The sequence below is a fragment of the Meleagris gallopavo genome, chromosome 8 (genome assembly GCF_000146605.3).
Source record: "Meleagris gallopavo isolate NT-WF06-2002-E0010 breed Aviagen turkey brand Nicholas breeding stock chromosome 8, Turkey_5.1, whole genome shotgun sequence".
NCBI classification, from domain to species: domain Eukaryota; kingdom Metazoa; phylum Chordata; class Aves; order Galliformes; family Phasianidae; genus Meleagris; species Meleagris gallopavo.
In genome coordinates, this window is record NC_015018.2 from 32,219,425 (window position 1) to 32,247,153 (window position 27,729).

General features: G+C 37.5%; 1 protein-coding gene across 4 annotated transcripts; it reads right to left on the reverse strand.

The window, feature by feature from the left end:
- Positions 1-7,213: 7,213 nt before the first annotated feature.
- Positions 7,214-27,675, reverse strand: TIAL1 (TIA1 cytotoxic granule associated RNA binding protein like 1). Of its 4 annotated transcripts, none has more exons than XM_019617902.2 (12): positions 27,657-27,675; positions 21,923-22,019; positions 17,971-18,069; positions 17,628-17,682; positions 17,229-17,316; positions 15,283-15,358; positions 12,793-12,901; positions 12,390-12,485; positions 12,223-12,307; positions 11,794-11,917; positions 11,156-11,295; positions 7,214-10,247 (listed from the first exon to the last, which is right to left on the reverse strand). In XM_019617902.2, the coding sequence occupies exons 2-12, from the start codon at positions 21,932-21,934 to the stop codon at positions 10,130-10,132; spliced, it is 1,002 nt and encodes a 333-aa protein (XP_019473447.1). In that variant the 5' UTR covers positions 21,935-22,019; positions 27,657-27,675; the 3' UTR covers positions 7,214-10,129. The 4 variants fall into 4 exon arrangements, with proteins under 4 accessions (XP_019473447.1, XP_010713202.1, XP_019473448.1 ...); XM_010714900.2 differs by having other exon boundaries at positions 17,971-18,120; XM_019617903.1 differs by lacking the exons at positions 17,628-17,682; positions 17,971-18,069; positions 21,923-22,019; positions 27,657-27,675 and adding an exon at positions 15,822-15,889.
- Positions 27,676-27,729: the final 54 nt, after the last annotated feature.

Sequence of the window (27,729 nt, forward strand, 5' to 3'; positions counted from 1 at the left end):
GCGCAGCGCCTGCGGGCCGAGCGCCGGGCAGACCGGGCTGGGCTACCATGCTGGTAGGCATCGCCTGCCTTCTGGTGTGGAGTTAAAGGAAAAAAAAACAAAAACGTTCGTTACTCTGGGAGGAGGAAGTGCAGATAATCCCACTGCACGTGGTATTTTCAAGCAGATGCGTGAAGCCTCAGCAGCACAACTCGGGCTGTTCCATAGCTGGGGTTTCTGGGCAGCTGTCAGAACTGCACGTCGGAGCACCTTTCAGCACGCGGTGTGTGCCCAAAGACAGCTGACACCGCTGCAAAAGGCCACTCAGACACAGCCATTAAAGCAAGCAGGACATTAATGCACATAGTGTTTCCAGGCCCATGCCACCAGGCTTTGTTTTAAGCAAGCAGTGCCTCACTGGCTTTAGTGATATAAGGGAATTTTCCTTCCGTGTGACTGTGGAAGATTCAGGCATGGCTCATTGGCTGCGGCTTTCTCCAATTCCTGTGCACAGTCACTTGCAGCTTTGAGACTGACTTAATTCACAGCATGCAGTGCCTACTGGTCACACTGCTATATTCTGAAGTTAGACTGTGTATCACAACACTGCTAGAAACTTCTCCTTTCACAGGGTAAAGCCAATACAACCCACAAGTCTGTCTGACAACCTCAGCCACCAAACACACAGCAGTGCTCTATGCCGACAAGCTGTGCCATGCCAGGTTGCACAGCAGAAGATACCATCTATATACTTTAAAAAGTCATCACACACATACCTGAGGAAGTGTGAACCAGGAAAACTGACACAGACTGAAAACACATTTAAGTCAGTGAAACCATACCATCTGATTATATTTTATGTTCAGCTTTTATTTCTGCGTTCAACACTACTCAGTGTTCATATAGAAAAGTTCTCCTAAAACTGAACATAAAAGCTTTCGTGAAAAGCTTTTGTTTCTTCCTCTCCTGCTTCACTCTCTACACACGTTACTTGTTAGCATACTGAGAAACAACAAAGCTTGGATTGCTCATTATCCTATGTGGGGACAGGTTTAAAAACTTGGATAAAGTTCAGCAAATTCCCCACTGACAATGGTAGGAGCAGGCTAGAGAAAAAAAGGAAGAAAATGAGAATGTGCAAGAGACCTAAAAAGGCAGAAACACATTTGAAAAATTATTTCAGGCAAGGAGACTGAAGATTCTATTTTAAAATTTTACTTGTATCCTAAAGAGTAACCCACAGCCCGAAATTGTAAAAGCTGCTTTTGAAAATAAATGGAAGCAGTTATGCTTAACTGCTTCCATTACAAAAGTCTATTCTGGAACATAATGAATGTTATTAACTATGAATAACATCACAGAAAATGTGCAAAACGTTCAGCTTATTTCAATGCCAAATTCCAGTTGACTCAAAATTAATCAACTACAATTAGAACAGACTATGAGAAGCCCAACTCATTTACTTAAAGCCCCGATTTCATTTACACCAATGCAATTAGACTGACTGCAGTAGAGGTGTACCTCTGATTTACACTACTAAAGAACCAGGCCCCAAACTTAACTTGAAACGTTTAAATGAGAGGACTTCAAGGTGGAAAATGCCTGTGCTACACACAAATTATAACCTGATTTTAGATTTTCAAAGGAAATCTTCAGTTGTCAAATACACATTTCGCCCAAATGTTTTCACATGAAATTAAACAGAGAGTGATGCCAGCATAAATTCTAGAGATTAGTAAATCTATCCGAATATGATGCCACTTCATACATAACAGCAGAAAGTTAAGAGTAAATGCCACACTGAAAATTATATTCTGGCCAGAACACAGAACTGTAATCAAGAATACATGTATCATGTCAGACTGTTTAGATATATCATAGGTTCAAGACAGAACCAGGTTTCAGACTTTGCAAGCACTTATCTCAGTGCTCATGATGGATTGGCAAACACTGCTTTCAAGTTTTTTCTTCCAAATAAGCCAATGGTGAAATGCACAGAGAGTATCTGGACTGAGATGGTTTGTTTTAAATGTAAATATTTTAGCTTCTTGTTTTTGTAGTTTAAACACAAAGAAATCAGCGTCAGGCTAAATGCTAGAATACACCAGAGTGTGGCTAAACCTACTCCTTTTGGGGAAAGCACTATGATTTCATACTGCTAGGATCATATATTCTTTCATTTCAAAACCAAGAATCACTTTCTAGTAAGAATAACATCAACCCAGCAAGCTTTTTTTAGTTTCACACCAAGTTTTCTACATCTTCATTAAATGCATTTGCCGTCAGGAGCTCAACAAATTTCAGAGTAAAGGAGCAGAGAAGCCTGTTTTTAATACTTTGGTAAGACACATGCAGTGAAATGCATACCCTTCTTGTGAGGAACACAGCATAGAACAGGTCTGAAGAGCATTCTGGTGGAAAGTGTTTCAGACATGCCCAAATGAATCAGGAGCAAAAAGGGGAATTTGACCAGCATCCTTTATCTTGACCTTGGAAAAAACCCTGATTCACTGCTCTGTTTGTTATGCTTTGTAGAGTAAGGATTACAGAATCGGCTTTTGTTCCCAATCTTGTAGAACACTCCTCAGTACCTCCAGCTCTCACAGCACTACGCACATCAAAACACACACTGCCAAGACCCAGCAGCAATGTGTAAAACGGAGAAAGTGATTTCTGGCTAAGTAATGCCAGCAGTGCTTATCTCTTGTATAAATTACACCTGGACCTCTTCATAGATTCCATAGAAAGACAGCAGCAAACACTTCAAACTTGCCATTTAAGTAGGGGATTTTTAAAAAGCCAAGCATGTCATTAGTATGCTGTGTATTTGCTTGACAAGAACCTTACTGATAAACCAATTTTACTTCTTGAATTTCTTCACTTTTTTCTATTAAAGTACAGGAGAAAAAATTAAGGTGACCAAATTTTATTTTCCTTTAAATTGAAAAAGCTGTAATATATTTTTAATCTCCGGCGTACATCCATGGCTTCAAAACAGCTCTCAGAAAATAAAGTAGCATCATACATTAAAACGCAAAATAAAGAAAAACAGTTCTTTGTGATCAATCTTACAGTAATAAAGTATCTGACATGGCAAAACAACATTCATATATTCAACGAGAAACAGAGAAATTAGCATCACAACTTAAAAACATTCCGAGTCCCTCCGTATTATATATAATTAGGGCTGACAGCGGGGAGGGATAAAGACATTGGAGATTTTGTGCATTTTATCCAGTCTAGTTCAAACCTGAAGATTAAAGAAAAAAAAAGAGAATTAACACATTTTTTAAATCACTCTGTAAATATCAGAACAAGTATAGAAAGGAGAAATCAAGACTTGCAGTACAGGGAAACCACAATCATCTTTCATAGCCCAGCAGAAGGAACATTAAAAACAATACCTGCAGTCAGTGTGTTTCTGCTAAGGACCAGGTGCCAGCACAACACCGATGCCTCGCGCACGTAAGGTAAAGACAACTCTGTTGACTAGAAGCATATATAATTAAAAACACAGCAAAGCAGACTGGGTATGAAAATGAAACACGCAGCTTTAACAGTAACTGAATCACAACTCACAACTTAAAACATCCATTTATATTTTCTTAAGTTAAAAATTACGAAATAATGTGTTCCTACAGCTTCCATAGTCTAAGATTTATTCATTCTTCTGCACTTCTAATAAGATAGCATCTTGCCTTCCTTACAGAATTAACTACAGCAATACCTTCCATGCAAGAGTTTACAGCAGAAGAATTGAAACATCCATTTTCTGCAGTTTCTGCCTGACACTTGTTGCTGTGATCTTGTAAAACAGACTTCAAAGAACAGCACTGCACACCTCTCCAAATTTCCACATACACATCTTGATGGTCTGTTTCTTAAAAGGCCATAATTAAAAGGCCATAAAACAAGAAGATGCTGAACACAATATTCTAAAGTAGTTGGTGTAAGTACAGCATAGCAGTCTTAAATCTTAACAGTGCAGTAACCAGTAACACACAAGCTGATCTTCTGACTGCAGGTACTGACTGTATCTAAATATATTAGCAAGATGTATGAACTCTTCCTGCATTTCTGGAACAAGGCCTTGTTATGTGCATACTACAAATTTATAGTAATTTGCTGGCTGCTGAAAATGTTCCTGGGAAGGAATTTGAGTGGTTTCCTGGAACTTCCTATTATTTCATGGAATACATGGAATTGCAGAAGGCAATGTTAATCTAGGAACAGTAAGCTAGAAATCACTTTAAAAAAAAAAGTCAGTCTGAAATTTGATAATTAGTCATAAACATTAGATACTTCTCTTACAAAATCATCCCATGCTCTCATGATTGAAAAAAGTTCATATTTGAAATAAGGTATCAGTACAGTGGTGGATGCTCAGACTTCTCTGAGTATTCACATATGTACAGGTCAGGTTCATACACTACAGAACATAAGCTTTGCACTTAAAGCCAATAGTAATGCTCTAACATTTCCAGTAAATCCTTTACTGTAGCTGTGGCATGTAGTAGTTCCAAGAGGCCAATTCTTTCTTTGAGACCTGAACACGTAGCATCCTTCTGCTTCCAGGTTCAAGTAAAACTCAAACAGAAAAGGTTCTAAAGAGGCATACTTCAAACCTGAAAGGTCACTTCAATAACTAAATAATGTTCTCCCCCACCTGGTCAGGACCCACATTCAAACTGGAAAACTTGAACTAAGCAATAAATTGTGTCAGCTGCTCTTTCCCATCATGCTCAATGACTCGTCATTAAAAGAAGGAACTTACTTGTGGAATAAAAGATCTCCTTCACTGAATGGGTCAAAGAAATTGCAAAGAGCATTTATCATGGAACAGTACCTCAACAACTGCCTGTTTATTAGGGTCAAAGATCTAGCTACTCAAATAGAGGATGGCAGCTTCTCATTATAAGCCACAATATTTCAACTGCAAGTTGGCTCTCGTAAGTCAACTTACATCTCAGAAACTTAAGCATTATTCAGTGTTTCATGTGGTAGAGCTTGCGATTCTTAATTCCTACCCATCCCTGCTCCAGAAATGAGAGTCTTCTAAAGAATAAGACACTGAACGTGCACAGCAGTGTCGATTTCAAACTACTTTAACTGTACAAACAAAAGGGTCAACAGAGGCAAGTAACAGAACAAGCTAAGAGACCAAGATTAAGCAAATATCAATGAAAACAGCAGCTTAACCCAGTCTGCTCTCTGGGGTCCTCTTTGCTGAATCTCCTTAGGTATTCTAGTTTGGCTCTTTAACATGTAGCTCAGGAAATGAAAGTAAAGAAAGTGGCTAAATTACTTATTTTCTGTTTCTATAATTTTAAAGCACGTTGTTTTAAGCAAGGCCATAAAACAAATTTGTGTCTGAATGCTTACAACCCTTCCCATACCGCTGTGCTATCTGCAGAAGGCTGTCATGATCTCAAGTGCGTTTGACAACAGGACTTGTACGTGATGCAGCAACAGCAACAACACTCATCTGGCACGTGCATCATCTCTTTTCACCACTTCTCCCCCACAGAAGACCTGGACAAGTTTCCACTTTCCTTTGTTCCCTTTCAGCAGCTGGAAAAGACAGGTGCCAAATTGCTGGGATAAGTGAGAATCTGGGTTTATGCAAAGGAAAATGACTGGCACTGCGAGCAGAAACAATATCCCACGTCAGGGAAGAACTCTGAGCAGAAGCTTTCTGTATGCCTGATGTCTCCTGAAGAGTTTCTCTAGGAGAAACACAAGGAAATTAAGATGAGGCACTTTAAGATGAGGGACTAGAGTGTAAAAAGCCTTTGGACCTCCAAAAGCCAACTGACCTCTTGCTTTCAAAGAGCTGCAATAATTCAAATGTTATTGCTCATCAACACAAAATAGGCAGAGTACACTGAATTCCTTGACACAAATCCATTAAGGGTTTTTCCTCCAAATAAAACAAGACTGCAACTTCGGCAGTTTACTGACAGCCTGTGTGTTAAGAAACAAGGTAGAGCACTGTTTCTTCTTACAGCATATCAGGAACACTTTAATAACCAAGACTGTTCAGATCAAGTTTAATTAAAGCATGAGCGGCTGAGTATTTAAGCAAGAACTCATTCAAATAATCATTAGTAATGTCAACTTTCTGAAACATTACTCTTTAGATATTGGTGAGCAGAGCATGTCATTCATATACACAATTTAGATCTGTACATATCCCCAGAAAGATGACAAATAGCATTCACTCATCATCACAAAGTGCTACTTTTTAAAGAACATCCCGTAAACATTTCTGCATTTTCTTTGACTTGAAACAATGGTACAATGGGGGAAAAAAAAATTTCTATGTGACAAATACCAAACAACACACTTTTAATTCTTTTTTCCTTTAAAAAATCAACTGGAATCTCAAGTTACCTGCAATCAGACATGACAAAGACATTCTCAGCAGCTACTGCCTCACAGTTGCCATTTAGGAACAGAAATACTATTACACAGTGAGCCCCCGAAGTCTGCCAGTATTTAACAGGCATCACATAAGATCAGAATAAAATGTTCACTCAGCTTCAAAAGAACACCTTCCTGCTGTTAAAACAGCAATCCAGAATAATTTCAAGTACCCCACGCTATCCATAGATATGAAGATTCAAGTTGAAACAAGGTCGTTCTTTCACCCCCTCCCCTTTTTTTTTTTTAAATCACACTGAATAAAAGATTGCCTACGTTTTTCAATAGATGAACAGTGCAACAAAATCTTTTATTGCTGACCAGGAAAAAGTTCCATGTGATTAAGACACAGACTTGTGCCCTTGTTCAAAAACAGTCAAGTATCGGACACTAATTATGTCCATACAGTTTAAGTCTGCTTCCTTGTGTACAAACACAAGATAAACAAATCACTAATTTCCTTTAAAATTCAGCCTCATTCACTGTGAGTTTTTGGTGAGCGAAAGGACAGAAGTTCTGAAACAGTGAACAGCTGTCTTATGAGGTTTAAATGCGGGAAGAATACACCCAAAACTTCAACAAATATACACAAGGAGGCAGAACTGGTGAAAACCTTCATGTGACCTCAGATTCACAGCCTTCCTACTGCAACTCCACAAAATACAAATTGGCTTTGTGTGAAAAATCGTAAATAAGACATCTTTTACACAATTTCAGGTGCATAGTTTACATGTTCAGCCTTGTATACCTGTTGCCAGTTTTACAGCAAAGAGGGAAAATGTTTTGACAGATGACAACAGAGGATAAGCCCTTCATCACGTTTCACTTTTATTGAACATTTTCTGCAAATGCAGCTTAAAACCTTGTTTCAGATTGCACGCATCAAGTTAAGCCATGATAAATCAATACTTGTTGAAATCCAAATCCTGTTAGGTAGTGGTCGATTTCTGTAGTTAGAGAAATTACAACAGTGTAACAGTCATTCATAAAAGCAGTACGGTGCAAGAGGCTCTTTGGTGCCAAAAAACTGTCAGTTATGCATTTATGAATGCTACTGAGTAGAAAGCAATCCAAATTACAACTCCTCCTCGCAGCGCTATAGAAACATTAAAGGACACTGGAGACTCCTATATCTTGAGTAGTCTGTGAAGAAACATCACCATTAAAGAAAAGCTGTATAAAAACCAATGAGAAAAGGCTTAAATGAGAAAGTACATCTTATCTCTCCTTCTGAAACACAGGTCAGGCAATGCCCCACTCTGCAGTAGGCATGTTTTTTAATCAGATTTGAAGTGATCTACACAGTGAGAGCTGACAGATCATTACCTTAAAAGTTACACCCACTTATATGGGCACTTATGAGGCAATGTACTTCCAACATCTAAATCTTCGTTAGTGCCTAAGGAGCATTCTGCTTACACACCAGCATGTGCTCAGGTCACAGTCCTAAGTCAAAAACCTTGAGTTGTGTAGAAACCCCAGATTTCAAGTGAAGTCTAAGAAATCCTAAGATAACTTGCAAATTCAGAGATCTACTCACGATTTTTTTGAAACCATGTGTGTGTAATAAAAACGCAGACTTACTTGTGAGTTTTTCCTCCCAACTACAACGTATAGCCGATCCTCGCGTAGATATACACATATATACAAAATTTATAGAAAAATGAGACCTGTAGACAAGATTCCTAACTTGAGCAAAAGAACACTACACGTACAATAAAGGAGAAACAGAGATAAATAGCCAGCTCTGTCATCACAAGCACTTATGGTTCCACACTAACTTCAGTCATTATTGCATGCATTAGAAGCCTGGAGTTGCAAGTACCTCTGAGCCTCAATTGCTCTTCCAGAATATCTCACTTTCAGCCTTATCTAAAATTCAAAGTACTACTAAGTATGTCACATAGAAGAGGAAGAAAAAACTCATGTGATTTGCTACAGCATTAAGTGTTGTTAATTGCACAACCTGGCTGGCTTTAGCAAAACTGCAAGTCTCCCTTTCAAAATGTACTCTAACTTGCAATGCCTGCACATAAGAAACAGAAAGCACACAGCTTCTCACACACTCATTTAGAGCTAAAATATTCTCATGTTTCTTTTAAAATGCAAGCTTGTTTCATTGGACTATCACTGCAAATCCTACATTTAACTGTGCTGCTTCAGTGCATTTCTGTATACAGCTGAAACATTTGCACCCCCTAGCTGTCATAGGTAAGACACAGTACTTATATCTACCTTACATTCATTTTAAACTTCAAATTTATTGAGGCAGTTTATATCAATGTATCCATAAAATTGTTCAGAAATAACCCAAGTATACCATTTAAACATCTTCGTGATTTATCCATTTACACACTCAGTACACAAACAACCCAGCCTCTGTACAGGTTCATCACATGCAAACCACCCATAAAGACAAAAACTTTAATTAAAAATAAGTCACAACTCAGTGTACTGTTTCAACTGCATCTCCATTTACCAAATGGCACATTGAATATTCTCTAAAATAAGATGTTTTTAACAATCTTGTTAAAAAATTCTTGGGCAAAATATTTCTAGACTTAAAAAACATCAAGATTTTTCAAAACACTCAAGATACTATACAACTTATAATAACCTTGAAATAGGTTTACAAGGTTGTTAACCAAGGTATTTACATACCAAATAATGTAAAGCAAAAAATCCGTATTTCTAATGACAAAAAGGTGATGCATTAAAGATTTATGAAATTAAAATTAAGGCTCTTTGTTATAGTTCTTTATGTAACTTTACATAATAGCCAACTTTGGAAATGTCAGTCTTGCACATTCTTGTCAATCTACTGCATTTAAAGCAGTAGAGTATATTAAGTATTACTTTGAATAATTACATTGCTACTTCTATGTTTGAGCATGCTTTTGAAACACTGTAATTATGAGATATTTACAATGTGTAGCCTTCAAACCTTATGTAAAAGCACAAGTATGACTGTTCGATTTGAATACAAACAACATACTTGCAAAAACATTTTTACTTCTCAAAATTAAATGCAAATCCCTACAGTCTTAATAAGCAAACCAGCTCTGAAGTTATAATATGTGCCTGAATGTGGACAGTAAAAGTGAAGTAACTCAGACAGTACTGTTTTTCGTTCCACACTGAACTATTCTTTGTATCACACTGTTTTCTTTAAGCCTGTAGAAAAATTAAATATTTTCTTAAAAAATTATTCCAAGACCTACGTATGCTTTCAGGGCGATGTCCATAGGTTCCTCAAAAACTCAATACTGTCTAGCAGGTTGTAATGATTGGTCCACAGTTTATTTCAGGATGTGTGTTCAACTAAAAGCAACTTGCTGTTTCTCAATGTCATTTCTCTTAAAAAGCACGGTGATATAAAACACTGAAGACAGAACAAAAAAATGGAATGGTAACCTAAGGATCAAATTCATTAGCCATTTCTCCTACTATATCAAAATTTGTAGTCAGAATTGTCTTTATTGACTTTATTTTTAATTTTTGTACACAAAGAAAAACATGTTCATATCCATCATGAACAAAAACTTAAAAAGGCAGAACTAGAAGACATTTGTGTCCTTCACCAAAGCAAAGCTGTGCTAAAGGTTCCAAACATTTCCATTTTTAAAATAAATATTTTCTTTTTTTCATTGTCTACATTCCAGTCTTCAGAGTGTCACTGGAAACTGCAGCCTATCATGAAATACACACTTTTAAACAGAGTCCCAGCTCACTGCGTTTGGTAGCTTGCCATACCATATCCAGCTTGGTTAGGTATTACTGGAGCACCTTGTCCCTGGGCAGGCTGAGCACCAAATCCACCCATCCAGGCAGCAGATGGAGATTGGCTTAAAAAGGAACAGGAAGGGAAAAAAAATAAAAAGAAAAAATCATGCAAGCTAGTCAGTTATTTACAAGATAGCAGACTACAGGAACATGAAACACTTCCTACACTACCATTTACACCAAAATAGAACAATTTATTCTTCTATGAGCAATTCAGAAGCTTTTTATACCAGGTTAAATGTTACAACATGTGGTTTCTCAAAATACCGTAAGCTTTTTTTAGGGAAAAAAAAAAAAAAAGAGTTCCACAAACCTTGGATTCTAGTTACACATACACGCCTTTGGAGGCAGCTGTCCTATAGGCATGTGCCTGTAATTCAACACCAGTGATGCAGAAACACAGAAAGTCCCCAGTCTTTAATTGGCACGAATACCACTGGTAGGTTTTTACCAGAGCTTAATATGCTTAACTGGCAAGAGGTAATGAGTAATTAAGAAAGCAAAGAAGCTATTTTTGTTTTAAAACAAACTAATGTGGCCAACACTTCAGGAAGATACAAAATATTAAAAATTGAGCCAAATTTTGCAAAATTTTAGAAGGGCCATTATGTAGGTTATTTTCTCCACAATTAAAAAGCCCTTTAGCTCCCAGGTTCAGACCTCTCCAGTATTCACAAGTAGAGATCATGACTTTTTAGCTACTGGACATAACCACCATCTCAAACTAACCTAAAAGCAGTCTTTGTTTACCTTGAGTCTCAAGACACCCATATGCACAAAACATCTTATCATGAACATACCAGAGTGAGTCACTCCACTATTTGGTCCACAGTAATCATCCACAGTAATCATTAAACATAAGCTTTAGCACATTACAAGGCTTGAAACCTCGTGCAATCCTTCAATCAAATAAGCCCGAAGCCCAGATACAACATTCCTGAAACGTTTAAAATTAAGTACAATTACTCACTCTACTCCAAAACCCTGTTGATTCCATGCTTGGCCATACATTCCATATGATGGTACTTGCCATCCATTAGCCATATATTGCCCATACTGTTGTGGATTTCCATATACTTGGCTCCATTGACCCCACTGACTGTAATCCACCTAAGGAGAGAATAATTCTTAATATTTCAGGGTCTAGAGGTGAATTACGTTCCTTCCAAAGTGCTACAGGTAAAATTTTTGACTCTCTTCAGTTGCACTGTCTACAACTACTGAGCCATAGTGAAATCAGAATAATAAGTGAGACAGCACCGCAACCTAATTAGATCCTTGTACTGAAAGTGTGTGAGCACACACGCTTTAAATACCAAGGGATATTTGGAAGGACAGTCAGCTAGTCTGCAGTAAGAATGCTAGCAAGAATCAGAATTACCTCCAAGTTTCTCCCTATCTTGAATCATATCCAGAAGACAGATATTCCACCAAAATCACTAGCCCAATTTGATGAACAACTGGAACATAACTGAGACAGAACATGGGATTTCATAAGAACGCTACTACATTTAGCTGTTATAAATGGGAGGCATTGCAGGTGGATAATTGGTTGCTTTTGTGGAACAAATACAAGAACACACAATGAAAAGGATAAAACGCAGTTACCTGCTGGAAGTTTTTAGTCATATCAGGAGATTCTTTACCCCAATAACATTTAACAACGTGTCCTTCAATTGTGGTTCCGTTAACTGAAACAATAGCATGTGCTGCACTTTCATGAGTTGAAAATCTAAATGTAAAAACAAACCAACATTACTCTTTATAGCACTTTCAATTGACTGTTCAAAAATAGCAACTCTACACATACAGGAAAATCCAGTGATCTGCTTTCATACATCATCTTCACAAGCAAAAAGTTTGGTGGCTACTTTTAAAAGCTGCAAATTTTTCTAAGAAATGTTCTTAGAACAGATTGTAACAGATTTTAAGACATCAGTAGAAGTTCATTCAAATGCAATCCACGAAAGATTAAACATCAGTATATTAACAAAATCACAAAATCACAAAAAAGATTTTCTTTTTCTTCATCCATACCTGACAAATGAGTAACCTTTTTCTGGAAACACTCTTATTTCCATTATCTGTCCAAATGGTGAAAAAGTCTGTCTCATAAGTTGATCTACAAAACACAGCATTTCTGAATTAGTAGCCATCTTGATGCCCAGAAAGTTTTGGTAATAAAAGGATAAAACAAATCATACCTGTTAGCCCAGAAGCAATTCCACCACAGTACACAGTACAATTTTTTGGACTTGACTGATTTACTACATCTTCAAATCTTAGTTGTTTTGTATTATCTAGAAAGAGAAGAGACTGGTTTTAAGCATCAGGCCAACAGCAATCCCAGAGTCCCAGATATTTACCTCATACAGATACAGAAATTACAGATTTAACAAACATCCAATATTTAATATTAACAAACATCCAATATCCAGTAGTGTCACCACATAACACACCAGAAAAAGAAAAAGAACTATTTTATAAGATCTGGAAGATCTAGATATTCAATTAAGAAGTGACAAGACTTCGGCAACACTGTTACTCTTTTCCACTTAGCAGTGCCATGCAAGGGATCAAACACAACACAGCTTTACACGGCCTTACTTTCTTGTGTACTTTTGGGGGCTGGTGGTTTCCGTGTTGCCCAGTTGGTTCTGATCTGACGGCCTCCTAGCCACTGGCCTCCCATGTGTACAATAGCATTTTCTGCATCCTAAAGAGATGAAAATAAAGACTAACACATGCAAACAAGAAGCACATACAGGTCTACAAGATTTAGTTGTCAGGTAATTCCAGTGATGAAACTGATAACTGCTTTAAAAGCCCATGAAATTCAGTAGCCACATAGCAAACAGCCCAAATCAATTACTATTAAGACAGTCTATCACACAGAAGGCTCTCACAAGTGATTTGGTAAAGCCCTCCCCCTCCCTGCATATGCAGTCATACATACTCATTTTGTCAAGGCAGTGTATCTGTATCAGAGTATTTGATGGCTGCCCAAAACAGTACAAACGTCAGAGATGCCAGAAGTGATTATTGAAATGAAACAATTATAACTGTAGAAAACCAAAGGATTTTGTCAGCTGACTGTATAAAAAACATAATATACAAGAACATAATTGATAGCAACATATGCAAGGTGAGGAAAGACTTTTTAATCATCAAAATCTGACTGGCAAATTTCTCAGCTGTAATCCAACTCAAGTTTATGCCATGCAGTATGTGTTACAAAAGACGTTACATAAAAGATTCAAATGCAGCCTTCTATAATCTTTAATTTGTACCCAACAAAACAGACCCCATTTAGGTAGAAAATTTTCAAGTTCTGGAGGGCTGAATGCTAGCTAATAAAAAACCTCTAATGCCAAGATAAAAATGCATTGAGCATGCAGCTTCCTGCCATCCATCCCTCCACCCCCCACCTCATCCTCTCTTCTACTTTTTGGAGAAATACAATTTAAGTTTGAGCATAGACTGCATTTTAAGTTCTGTAAATGTTAAAGGCGTTGTATGTATGCATATGTACACAAAACCAAACAGTCATGGCCCACGTGGCTTAACATCTTATCTTGAACATAAATTAAAAGACAACCTCTAGGTTCACACTGTAAGCAAAGGAAAGGTTTGCTAATTCTGCAAGACGTAATTTGTCCCCCCTGCCAGCTCTTGTGAAATGAGAGGCAGAGCAAATAGTACATGTTTGAAACGTTCCTCCAGGGGGACCAAGTTTAAGAAAGAAAATGTAAAGCACAAGAGACAAAGGGAGCATATGGACAATTCAAAGGTGAGTGACCAGCATCTTCCTGCTGCACATGGGAGACTTCCAGTGAGAAGAACACTCATCTCAGACACAAATGACCAGGACCTCGATCCCATGTAATTATACACACTGGTCATTATGAAGACATCATATATACATAATGAGGACTTTATGAGAGAGAACCAATAAGGGAAGAAAAAAACAAATCTTCCACTTGTGCTCCTTAAAATAAATTGAAAACTGAGTAGGAAAACAAACTAGCTCAAATGATCCTCACTGCTAGCCTTGATGATCCTAACTGTGGCAAAAATGGAACTGAGCCCATGCTGCCATAACTGTTTCAGTTCAATGCAACAATTCAGTTTTGTTATTACTGTAGTGTGCATTAACACCTGAAAATGTTTAAGGAAAACTTCACAACTTCCCATGCTGTCCTAAATGCATCTCAAAACACATGCACATCAGTTTTCCTTAAAAATTAACTTCAAAAAGTACAAAGAATTACTTGAGGCAGTTGCACTGCTGTAAACAGTAGGACAAAACACTACTTGTTATCTGTAGAATTTAGTCAGTGTATCACTGATTAACATCTACAATACCTCTATCAGAAAGGGATACCAGTCAGTTGTCTGAAGCATTATTTCACAAGCATACATAAAGTTATGCTTTCTATAATAACACCCAACACAAACCAAGCAAAACACTTGAGGTACAAAATCAAATCTTAGCTGTAAATTAATTGCTCCATGCAAAGTGATTTCAAAATGCTATAAAAACTCAAAAGCAAAGGACCAACCAAGAGCTCCTTTAATGAGAAGCAGGCAAATGAAATCAACTCTACTTTAACATACGATACACACAGCAAGCAGCATTAGGTACTCAGGAAGGCTGAGCTGAGCTTTGGCATGAACCTAAACCTGTCCAACACCCAACCCAGCAGCGTACTGCCACAGCCCCACTCCTTAGGGATGAGGGCTCCAGGATGCATTCTGTGGGAGCTTCTATCTTCACATACAAACTCACACCGGACTGCTGCAACTCCTCAGCTAACAGACCCAAAGCACAGCATTCCAAAGCTCTGATCACTCCTCACACTGCAGAAGTGGCTCAGGGGACAAAGATAAACAACACCACGTTCTTGCAGCGCTGCAATCATCTGCACTGTTTCAACCCTTTCTAAACATATCAGACATTTTTTACAACGTTAACTTTGTCTTCTAAATTCACACGTATTTCACTTGGGAAAGCCTGATACGCAGTGAATACAGAACAGAGGAAAAACAACAAATGAAAATTTGCAATTATTTTAAATCAACGTTGTTATTACTTACCAGTTTGTTATAAAAAGATACAAAACCATAGCCTTTTGATTTTCCAGTTGCCATATCTTTAACTACCCGTGCATCCCTGTGGAAAGAAGCACAGCTATATGAGGGTAGAATTAATAACTTGCAAAATAAAAACTAAAAGGAACCACACACACTGTATTGTGAGCATAATTTTTCTTATAAATTCAGTTAGCCCTAAAACTAATCATTCCTGAACTCTCCCTATCGTTTCTTTACCTGTTAGAAAAAAGCAGTAGGACAAAAAAAATAACATGTAATAGACATGCAACCTATCCACATAACCTATACTGGCTATAACTAGAATGGTCAGATTTGAACTATAAGAGAAACAAAATTGCCTTTTCTAAAATTCTATTGGCTAGGGTCCTCTAAAGTTTACTGTTCTATAAATTACTGTAACAATTCTATCTAATTTACCATGCATTTTCTAAATAGTTAAATGTCTTCTGCCTAGTGATACAAAATATATGAAATATTAAAAAAATCGAAAAAGAGGAAAAAATAGGAATTAAAAGGCATACATGGCCTGTTAACAGATTTCTTTATTTTTCTTGGTCAATTCTCTACCATCATTTTGGAGTTTGGGCAGCTGTAAATTTTGAAAAATTGACATTTTCAGAAATTTAAGAAAGGAGAATAAAACTAACAACAATGCTAAGCACACCAGTACGAAAACAACAAATTTACACAGAAATTTTAGTGAGTAAGTTAAAATGATTGGAAATATAGAACTGCACTGAATATAGAATGTTAAAATGTAAATACTAAAATATGTATATAATAAATAATGTATAATAAGAATAAATAGAAATGAGAAAAAATCTACAACTGAGTTCCAGTGTGCACAGTTCCTTGCAGTTAGCCTTCAAGATCCTGTCCATTCTTATGAGCAATTCTGCAAAATAACCAGAATGCTATTACTTTTAATTGTGACTTGGACTTTAGAAAAACTGCAGGTCTCAGGTATAAATATAGATCGAGAAACAGAAACCTGAATTATTCTCTTATATAGATTGTCAAACAGTACTACTTACCACATTAAGAGACAAAAAGTACACAAAACAGCAGAGGTAAGAAATAAGATTTATGATTCAATTAAAAATATGCGTACAGAACAAGAGAAAACCAAGAATTCTGTTCTTAGAAATATATTCTCATGAGGCAGCACAAAAACGTTCATGTGCAACTTTAAAGGATTTCCATAAAGATAAGCCAATAACAGATAACAGACTTTTTTTGTAGCAGTAGTCTTGCAAACATACTTTAGAACTTACAAGCATTCTTGTAATGTCAAATATGGTCAATTCAAACATAAGATCATTTGTTATCACCTGGATTTTCTGAGAGAAGTTTAAACTCTCTCGTAACTAACAGAAGTGTGCACATATAATTTTGAAATCAATGTCTGATTACTACAATCTTAGCTGTTATCCGAAAAAGTTATTTATTTTAAGAAACAGTAGCTTTTGGAAAATTTTCATAAGCTATACAACCAGTTGCTTCATAAATTTGTATTATAATTGAGTGGCTTTCTATACTGCCTATAAAACGCAGCATGAACAAAATACAAGATGCAATGTTTGTAATTGTAAACTCACTATTCTGTACACATTCTGAACAATAAAAAGTCACACTTAGAAACAGTCAGCAAATTTTACTAAGAAGTTGAAACATAGTAGGGTATAACTTAAAAGCATACTGCTTCCAGCAAAACTGAAGCACAATTACATTACTGGATTTACAAACATGTGATAACAGATATAGGTACAGACACGAAATAATAATAATCCCTCTTCACTGCCCACCCAACAAAGAAATTGACATTAGAAAAATCATTTAAAAGATAAGAAATAACATTTCAAATCAGCACAAAATGTTCACTGTCACATTTTCTAACTGATATTGGCAATGTTTATTATGATACTTACGATATTTTACCAAAAGGAGCAAACGCTGACTTGATATCTTCTGTTGTTATTTCTGGACTTAAATCCCCAACGAACACATGGAAGTGATCTGAAAATAAATAATTTGCTAATCAAATATTTCACTGCTATCTAAAGCTTTAGCTCCTGAAAAAGTGACGCTCTGTGCACAGCACTGGGAACCAGGAACAGTCAGGATTCCACTTGATGAGCAGCAGCAATTAAGTCTGTTCACTCCAGTTTCCCCAGTTGCAAGACAGAAACAGAAGAATTAGTCTGCAAAATTCTATTAAACACGAGATGGGAAGGAGAAAAGTTACATTTGAATGTATTTATGGCAATTACTACCACGTGCTATGAAGTATTTGTGTAGAAGTAATACTGTGCCATTACTTTACTTACTGGATGTATCTTTTTTCTGGCTACTTGGTGTTGTTGCCCAGTTTACTTTGACCTCCTGAAAATAAGTACAAGATTTAGTATAGATTCATAAAATTCTTACATGTTATAAGGTCATTCAAGGGCTGGTCACAATTGTCAATGTTACCAAATCATCCTTCAATATAAAGGACTACAGCACTTAAAAAAAATAAATCACAAAGAATGTTTTCTAAATACCGTTTTTATTTTCCACTGAATAATATTTAACTTTGGTAAACATTTCTAACAAACAAACGTCCCATAGTTTTACTAATACATATATGTACTTTTTACAAAGACTAAGATTACAACATAAACAACTTACCTTTCCCAAAATTTTTCTCCCATTCATAGCAGCTAATGCAGCAGCTGCATCTCTGTGTTCATAAAATTCCACAAAGCAATAAGGGTCATTGCTTGTATGCTGCAAAACAGAAAATCCAACAGAAGAGTTGACCCTTCTGCTATCGGGTTGCTGAGAAGAAAATCCAGGAAAATATATTACTTATAGCTAGAAACTTTAAGAATTACTTGCATTAGATTTATGAAATAGCCTTTGAAATTACACTTAAATGTAAGAAATTTTTAAGATGGACTTTTCCATTAAAGGTCTAGCAATTCCTGAAGCATAGGTCACTTTTTACGAGGTCTCAGTACTTCTACCAATCTAAAAATAATTCAACTACCAGAAAAGTGATCTGAAGACGGGATGGAGAGGAGGGAAAAACAGGAGGAGCAGAAGGAACTAAGACAATTTGCTGCCTTTAGTAGATACTCAAAGCTTGAAAGATTTGTTTCCCACATTCTTTTTCAGCAATTTTCTCACTCCTACTACTTAAAATATCTCTTGTTTAATTTCTCTGAAAACCATCCACAGACAGCAACCCAGAGATTGCAAACTCTTGGCCTCCAGTGGAAAATGTTACACCCAGTGACTGCAAAACGCCCCTTAAAAGGTCTGAAAATAGTTGAAGATCAAGGGAGAAGATACTAATCAACTGATCTCTACTCTTTTATCTTGAGTAACACCTCTTTCTGTAGGCTGACTTAAAAACAAAGCTCCCTAAGGTATTGAATGTACCAGAGTAGGAAGTGCAACAACTACAAAAGTCTTCAGGAAAGCTGATCAAGGAGAAGTCATTATGAGAATCCTAACTTAAATACTTTTAATCTCCCTAAAAAGTGTCAGAAGTACAAAAGCCTCACACTAAAATATCTTCATTACCTATGCCACCTGTCCATGGACCGAAAGACAACAGGTATAAAAAGAAACTAAAAGTATTTCTTACATGGGCAAGGAAGGATCTAAAAACTGTTTTGACATCAATACTCTTCCCATTAACTTCTGCCATTGCCAGGAAAAGCACAGCACTAACTGAAATTAAGAATAAGCCTTTATTGGTTTTACTACTTAACTTCTGAATATTCATTCAAGCATATATAAATAAATAAATCCTAGTTCTGCCCTATAAAAGTCAATTGTACATTTTCAAACATAGTTCTGTCTAAATCTAAACAATGGAAGCTATGAAGATCTGAAAGCCAAACTGATCACAAGGCTTTATACAGCTGAAACGATAAAGCAGTCTGAACCTTCCATCTAAATACCTCCAGTATTATTATTATTGTTACTAGGTGTTCCTACCATGCAAAATAACAGACAGTGAGACGACACAGCTGAGATTACAACAAGGAGTTTAAGTCCCAAGAGCCACGAAGTGCTCTGAAAGCATGTTTGCCTCAGATGCACTGAAACAGCAAGCCTCAACTCAGCCCTTTTTCCATATGACATCCCTGCTGCACTGAAAACAAGATCTGTGAAACCCACTTAAGGCCTTAACAGATTTAGTGCAGTTTACACCTCAGCTGAAGCATATGATACGTTACTTTCATACTGTGAGGAGGTCTTCTTTTGCACTAAGAATCTGTCTGAACACGAAGAGCAGCCTTTTGTGTAGATGTCCAGCTCTTTAGATGTTCAAGATACCTGTCAACATTAGCTACAGCACTCCTCTGAGTATGACATGCTCCCAAAATAAACACCTGAAATCTCTCAATCTGGCCATGCCACACCTTCTACAAACTGGCTAAAAATTAAAAAAGAAAAAGAAAAAAAACAACAAATGGAAAATATTCAGGTATAAGCTCGACTGACTGAGATAGCAACAATGGGCAGATAAGAACTACTTAAACATAGCACACAGTAGTGGCTATGAAAAGCTTACAGTACAGCATTCAGAAGGACGGTCAATAACCACAAATACTTTGGCCATTAAAAGCACAGTAGCTGCTAATTGCAGCCTAGAATCCAACCACTTGAAGTTAACTAGGTATTTAATTTCAAGGTATAAGCATATTATTTCTATATGACCTTTCAGGATTTTTTTTTTTAATTAATTACTGAACCACTTCCACATTATATAAAAATGTTAAAAACCTGCAAAACACACAGGTGAAGGCACTGCTAACACCTGCAGTACACACTGTTTACAGTTGTTACTGTAGCAGGCTTGCAATTTTACCTTAAAAAAAAGATGCTGTCCTCTCTTCCTTCCCCTTAAATTAACTCTCTGAAGTGAAAAGTAACTTCAGTAAATTGATCCATATTAATACCAAATCTACAGTTGATCTCAAATGCACAGGTATACCTGCAAGGATGTAACAGAACACCCCACCCACATGCTCCAAAGGTGAAAGCTACTGCCCTTTATCTTCAAGCATTAATTCCCTTCTCATTAAGATCCTTCCCCCACCCCCTTCTTTGTGAAGACTGCCAGATGACTTCAGGGCAGCCAAGGTGGACAGCACATCAAGTAAACGGGCAATGGAATATCACAGAATTTCCTCCTGATAGACTGCCTGGTGACAGGTGCTAAGGTCAGCCGAGTACATTCAATTCCATATGACTGAATATAGCTGCAAGTTGCTTTGTTTACATTCTTATTTCATAAAGATGTCTCGCTTGTTATTTCTGTGGTTATATTAAAATAAAATAAGCAGAGGAATTTCTTATCTGGTTCTTAGGGAATCAAACTGACGCTGCCACCTCTCAATCAGCCAATGGTTGGAGTGGCAGCATTCTGAGCAGTATGACAACCACTATTTCTTCAGAGAAAAAACCAACAGCTGTGCTCTGTAACACATTCCATTTTGTTCTGCTCATCTTTCCCCAATAACCTTGCAGACAACGTGGCAGAACTCCTTTTACTTTCACTAGAAAGTTCTAAAAAAAGTGCCACGAGATGAAGAAGATTAAACAAGCATCAGGTAGTTAATGTGCAGCCAAAACAATAAAAAAAAACTAAAACAATGTGTCATTTTGAAAGGAAAAGAAGATCAAGAGGAATTACAAGCAGCATTCCTAGAATGATGAGCCTTGCGATCAGGCTTAATTAATATTTCATTAATGATCCTGACAAGAAAACGTAGGTGACTGCACTAAGGAAACCTGCAACAAGTTAGGAGGAACCACCAGAAATAGCAATAAAAGCATAAAGAAAAACACAATTTTAGAACGAAAAATAAAACTGAGTGTAAGTTCTAATTAGCCCCTGCCTGCCAGAAGCTCATCAGTTATAAATGAAGAAAGAAGGAAGACCATAAGGCAGCAAGAAATTGCTGAGATATGTCAGGAAGATTACAGAAATGGCTACCAACACTAAATGTATCAGAGAATCTACAAGTGAAAGGAGACAGTATTAGTACTTACCAACACATAGTACTAAAAAACCTTATTGGGAATACTATGGAAACTGTTGCTTTATTCCAAGAAAAAAATAATGTAAGAACAGGCAGGTGCAGACAAGAGCTATTCGGATTGACCAGAAAAAAAAAAAAAAAGGAAAGGCTCAGGAATAGCAAAACATATTTTGAAAGATTTTTGACTGCACATCCATAGTGAAGAAAAAGGAAAAAGAATTACTGAGACTCGTGTGTAAATTAAGACTAAAGCAGAAAGAACAGCCATGAATAACACTGGAAACAACAAAGTTTTTGATCATCAGAACAATACAGTTCTGAAGAGAGAGGGGTAGCAATCCTTTACATTGAAGTGGAATCTCATCATCAGCTGATAAAACAGACATGGCAAGGCTACCAGTAAGAGCACAAGACTGTTCTCAACAAAAGGTCTCTTCAGCAAAAAGTTACCCAAAAACACAGACAAAAATCAACCCTACCATTATCAGTAACACCAAAAGATGCCCTCAACTCCATTTATTTTTGATAATTTCAGATAAAATTGTATTTGCTACTCCTCTGGAAGTGGAAGGTCTTACCTCTGTTATCATTTTACAGCTTTTGCATGGTCCAATCTGGCTGAATAACTGAAGTATAAGGACTTCAGTCACATCTCTGGAGAGGTTTCCTACATAGCTACACAAGGAAATAAAAAAAAAAAAGACATTAAAATAGAAATTTTCATCTTTTAAAATGTAATTATTTTAAAACCTTAAATAACTATTTAAAATCCTGGGCATCTTCATCTGAAAGACATGATTCACAGATGATTTCACATTACAGCTATAATGCAACATTCACATGGTCTTTAAGTTATAAAGCAGGCAATACAAGTGGGAACACAGTGCGTGGAGCAGCCATAATACCACCATGGATACCGAGTACCAAACCTGCCTTTGGCAGAGAAACGTCAGAAGCTGGACAGTACTGCTCAAGGATGCTGGAGAGAAAAAACATCTTTGCCCAGTAGGTTGAAGTTTCACTTCCCACTGAGCACCTAAACAAACCTGCTTTCCAATGGGGTACAAAGCTCATACTGAACTCCTGTCATTTCAGTAGTAGCTACTGAACGTAGATTATGCTGCCTTCAGAAGACCAATTCCATTCTTCTGTTCCTGAATTGGAAAAGCAGCCCAGCCACCAAAAGGCAAGGCACACAGCATACGCCATAGGAATGCTCCACACACATCATCCATCTCAGCTACCAGCTCTGTAACAACTCCCCCCAGATTTGGCAGTTTTACTTTAATATCACCCATACTTACAGACTTTTACCTATGAAGTCATAGAAATTTCAGAACATGGAACTATTTTTATGAAAAAATAGAGACACTAGAGACCCATAGAGATAAAATCCAATAGCAGTTCAGAAACCACTCCTAAATAGTTCATTAGAGCATAACACTGAAAAGTTAAAGCTAGGTCACAGAGGTGGCTGAGAAAAAGTCAAACACACATTGAATGCTAAAAAAGAAAAAGCATGACCAAACTGGAATCACACTCCATTTATCATCAAAGCGATCAGTCAAGAGAAGGGCTCCTCATATCTACACTACTCAAAATCACTAGCAGAGGTGTGTTCATCATTTCTAAAAACAATTCAGTCCAAATATAAGGTGCACAAACGTAAATCTGCAATTTAGCTGTTGAAAAAAATGCACATTTTAGTTGTTATATTGTAATCTACTACAGATTTTCATACTACAGCAAACAAATCCATCCAAGTTGTTGATACACCTCAGTGAGAGAAACTTGAGCACGTACTTAGTCGATGCACAAGCAAAGCTCTTATCAGAGCAGCAATTTAAGCGTGCACTTCTCTCGTATCCAAGTAAAATCTGCAAAAGCTATGTCTGTGTTTGACAGCTGGACCTTCATTTGGACTGAGCAAGATTAAAACTGACACTACTTGTTTTTATTTGAACCCCACACAAAGAAATGAATATGTTTTCCTTTATGCTGATACTCCTTCAACAGCTTCCCAAGGGCTCCATGCTCTCTGCTTGCAGGTAGACGCTACACAAGATCCAGGGCGACTATTTCATGTGATACCACCCAAACACAGGAACATCCATTACAAGTATTCACCCGTTCTTTATTTCCTAACGAAATATGTAGGAATTAGCAGACATCACTAATGGAAGCTGCATTTGTATCCTGTGTGAGTATTTCAGTAAGTAAACATTTGACAAATTTAAGAAGACAATCTGCCTTATAATAGGGTCTATCTTGCTGACTTTTCAATGCCCTATTTCAAAAATTCAGCAGTTAAACATTCAGATCTTATATTTGAAACCTTAACTCCATTTGTTAATCATTCACCAAGTTAAAGCTGCTAGTGATTTGCAGTCAGAAGTGGAAATACCAACCACAGCAGATATTACTAAAATCCAATGGAAAATATGATTCCCAGTAGGAGTTCCCACATAAAATGTCTGTATTGACACGAGCTTATTACCAGTACTTGTTCTTCTTGTATCTTCTCACGCTGTATTAGCTAACAGCACACGAAGTAAGCACCTGTTCTGTAGCAGTGACATGAAAGAAAATACAGTGGAGTCCTTTTAACTTCAGTCCTACTGTGAAGTCAATACAGGAAGCCAGAGTCTCAGTATCTTCTGCATAATATTAATATTTATTCAGAAATGCAAGAACAGCAGTTTGAAGAATTCTTTTTGGTCTGACCAAAAAAGCCAGGAAATCTGTTGCTTCAAAATCTGTCCAATTAAGGTAAGTCAGGCCAACTTTTAGAAGAATTACCAGCTGGTTTTCAATACCACTGCATCTCCTTCCAGGCAACTGTGAGAACGTGACATTGTAAATTTTAGCCACAAAACAGGCTGCTTCTTCACAAAAAAAGATAATAAATCAGCAGTGTAATTTGGGACCGCCTGATGGATAGATTCAGAAGGGCTGTAAGCTCCTCATGGTCCATCAATTCTCTATGTTTATGATAAATACTGCTTTGATGTCTAACATTACTGCAATCAGAACCCATTAATATCTTTCACAAGCTGCTAACGCTCTCAAACTTGAATACACACCCTGAGACTGCTTCACGAGGAGAGGTTCATGTAACAAAGCACACACACAGACCCAGATCTCTGGAAGTGCACGTAAAATAAGTAAACACAAACCACTACAGGTTTATGAAACAGTACATTAAAGATGAGGGCTTGATGGTTGCTTGTACACTTGTAAATTAGTACATTCAGTACAGTTAAAAGATGACTTGGAAAAAGAAGCACCATACAAGCAAACAGCTTCAGCATGTCTGAATGCTTGTTGGGCTCCACCATCCCCATGAGACCCTTCCAGATCAGGATATACTGTAATTCTATGAATACTGTATCACTAAGGAAACAAACACACTCTACACATTTGGAGCAGAAACCTTACCTCTTGGAAAGGCAAAGCTTCTCAGCTGATGCTAATCACACACTGCCAGACAAGTGGGGCACCACTTCTTAACCTCAACTTACACGATAGAACATAATGCTTCCTATTCTATTTTGTGAAGCCAAAATGAGCAGGAACGCACCCAAAGAAAACATATGGCTTTCAAAAAGCTATTCTACAGTGTATCAATCTTTTTGTTTTGTTATCCTATGGATAGAAGTTCAAACTTAAAAATCATCACAAAGCTCAACAAAGAAGCACTTCCTACACTCATATATGCTGTTACCTTGGTTAACATGATAGGGCAGCAACGTTCTGGCTTTTTTGCATGCAGGCAATCGTGTTTGCTCTCTTCTGCAAGTTTGAACTACTTAAATACTAATTAATAAGCACATACAACAAACCAAACCATATATTATATAGCCTGATACAAGTTTCAATATATTATACTTGAAAGTGGGTGACAACACAAACAAGAAACTGTACTTGAAATTCTGAGATCTTGCAAAGTTGCATGACGAACGAAAGACACACATCAGCAGTTAGTTTCAGAATTAAAATCTTAGACTTGAACAAAAAGATCCTCTTTGTGGGGGTAAATGGGTTTTCATTCACTTCAGACAGCCGAGGAAGAAAGGGATGTTTACAGCCATTACTTTTAGGTCCAGGAAAGCTCCCCTACACACTGTCTGAATGAAAACCATAACAAATGTTTTCCACACTCATACAGGCAGCATGCAAGAGGTGGCAGATACTAATGCAGAAAGTATGATAAGAAGTAGGGTAACTGAGGGAGTGAAAACTGCCTAGAAACCTTAGCAGCATCTCTCTAATGGTGCTAGCGAGCTATAGGAAATAACATGAAAAATCTACACAGCAGAACTCTGCCAAAAGAATCTTGCTCTGCATGAGGACTGAACCAAAACAAGGCACAAAACATAAGCAAACCCAACTCAATATTCACAGCTGAAGACCTGTACTTCTGCATCCTACCTGAAGTCCACAGTACTTACCATACAGAGTGGCAAGGCTAATGATGGAACAACTCGTGTATAAAATGACTGCTCTTCATTTTATTCTAAGGCCATTAATAAGAACATGAAAATCAGCAACTTTTTCTTCCTGTTGTAAGGGGCAGCTAAAAACACCAAGAACAGACAAATGTTGATGTCTGATGGCAGTTTCCACCTTAAGGTACAAACTGAACTTTGATATGGCTCATGATGGAAAGAGGTCCAACAGCACCCTCAGAATGTTCTGTACTACATCTGCTTTGAAGAGTGCTGACCAAAATCTAGATGCTGTTGTGAAAAATACCACAGAAAGCCTACCCTCTCAGGTTAGCTGCACCTTGTTCAAACAGTAAGGAAGAGTTTTGGGCAGAAGACACTCTCCATAAAGGCCTACTAGTGAGAACTGTGAGGACAAAGAAAATGTAACTGGCATCTAACTTCTATTGTAAGCCTCAGAAGATATCTTAAATTCTTTGAGGTTCACAACCAATCATGATTGAAAACAACAAAGTAAACCCTTTTGGTATTTCCTTACTGAAAGAATAAACAAAATACAAAAGACATCTATTAAGCGGCCCTTAATTTACCAACCAAGCTCTTCTGGTCAAACAGCCACACGAACAATTTATTCTTCATTAGGCTTTCTCCTGTAAAAACAAACTAAAGAGCTCAAATGACATTATTAGTTGTTCTTGGGAGGCAGTGAGCCTTTTATGTATATGCAAGATCACAACTGCTCTAGGTATGAGAAGTATCAGCCAGTATAACAATCTTAAAGTAAGAACTTGCAGATATAAATTTGAAGATATTTCAGAAAAAAAAAGCAAAAATGTTTGTACTTTATGAAAACTGCCCTAAAAGGATAAGAGAGATGTAACCCTATGTGTCTGATCACTAGAAAGCTACTAGGAAATGCACATACGTGCTGTTCATTACTTTGACGAGTTAAGTAGAGAGTCACATTCATGCAATACCACATCTCTGGCAGCTGCAGTGATGGCAGTTCAGACACTTTAGCACAAAAATAATTTTTCCTTCACCAGTGATTATGGGCCAACTTCACTCACAGCTGGGTGCAGTGAGAAGAGCTCGCTTCAAGTGCTGTTAGATAGGAGTAAAAGGAGATTTTAAAACTTTGGCTGGGTTTAGCACTTATTTAAAAAGAAAGGAAAAAAAAGAAGAGGAGGAACCAATCAGCAAAGAAAACGGACCTGGAGTGAAACACGGTGCACCTTTGCCCTTTTCCCTCTGCTCATTCTAAAGCAGCGCTCTGGAAACTACTCCCACTGTCAGGGCCAAGCGCACTCGGACCACTCGGGACGTCAACACAGAAAGCATTGCAGATAGATTTATTCTATCTAACCCAAGGACTGAGCAGGTATCACATGACGCTGCAAGCAAGTTAAGAGAACTTTGGCAGACGTCGGAAAGAGTGGAGGGAAAAAAAAAGAAAACAACACACCATAAATTGCCTGGAAAAGCCTTAAATGCCAAGTCATCATTTTGGTACTAGAAACAAAACAGAGCAACTCTGAGATATTCTGCTCTGTTTCAGTCGTTCCTCTTAAAGCACCTGGGAGCCTTTCGGAGCGCTGCCATCCCGGCCCGCACAAAGATTCCATGGAGCCGTGCTATGCCGGGACAACCCGCCCTGCCTCGCACCCCGCCAGCCGCACAGCTACCAGCGAACGGAGCGATGGAGAAGACAACGATCTGCTCTGCATCGCCTAGCGTTACAGACAGCCCCCAGCCTAAGAGAACAGCACGCACGCAAAAAAAAGCCATGCCTGCAGAGTTGAAAAGAACTCAACAACAAAACCTCGGCGTTACATTTTCGGACAGGAGACGCGGACAGAGTTACCAGGCGCTGCGTGGAGTTATTTCTCTTGCCAGGCCCACGGAGCGCCGCCCGTCCCGCCGGGGCCGAACAAAGA

What these genes read in the sequence shown, in the direction of transcription:
- TIAL1 (XM_010714900.2), bottom strand. An exon ending in AAAGGTTACTCATTTGTCAG is followed by an intron (nt 11,918 to 12,222) that starts GTATGGATGAAG and finishes TTTTACATTTAG; the next exon opens with ATTTTCAACTCATGAAAGTG. An exon ending in CAACAGGGTTTTGGAGTAGA is followed by an intron (nt 10,248 to 11,155) that starts GTGAGTAATTGT and finishes TTCCTTTTTAAG; the next exon opens with CCAATCTCCATCTGCTGCCT.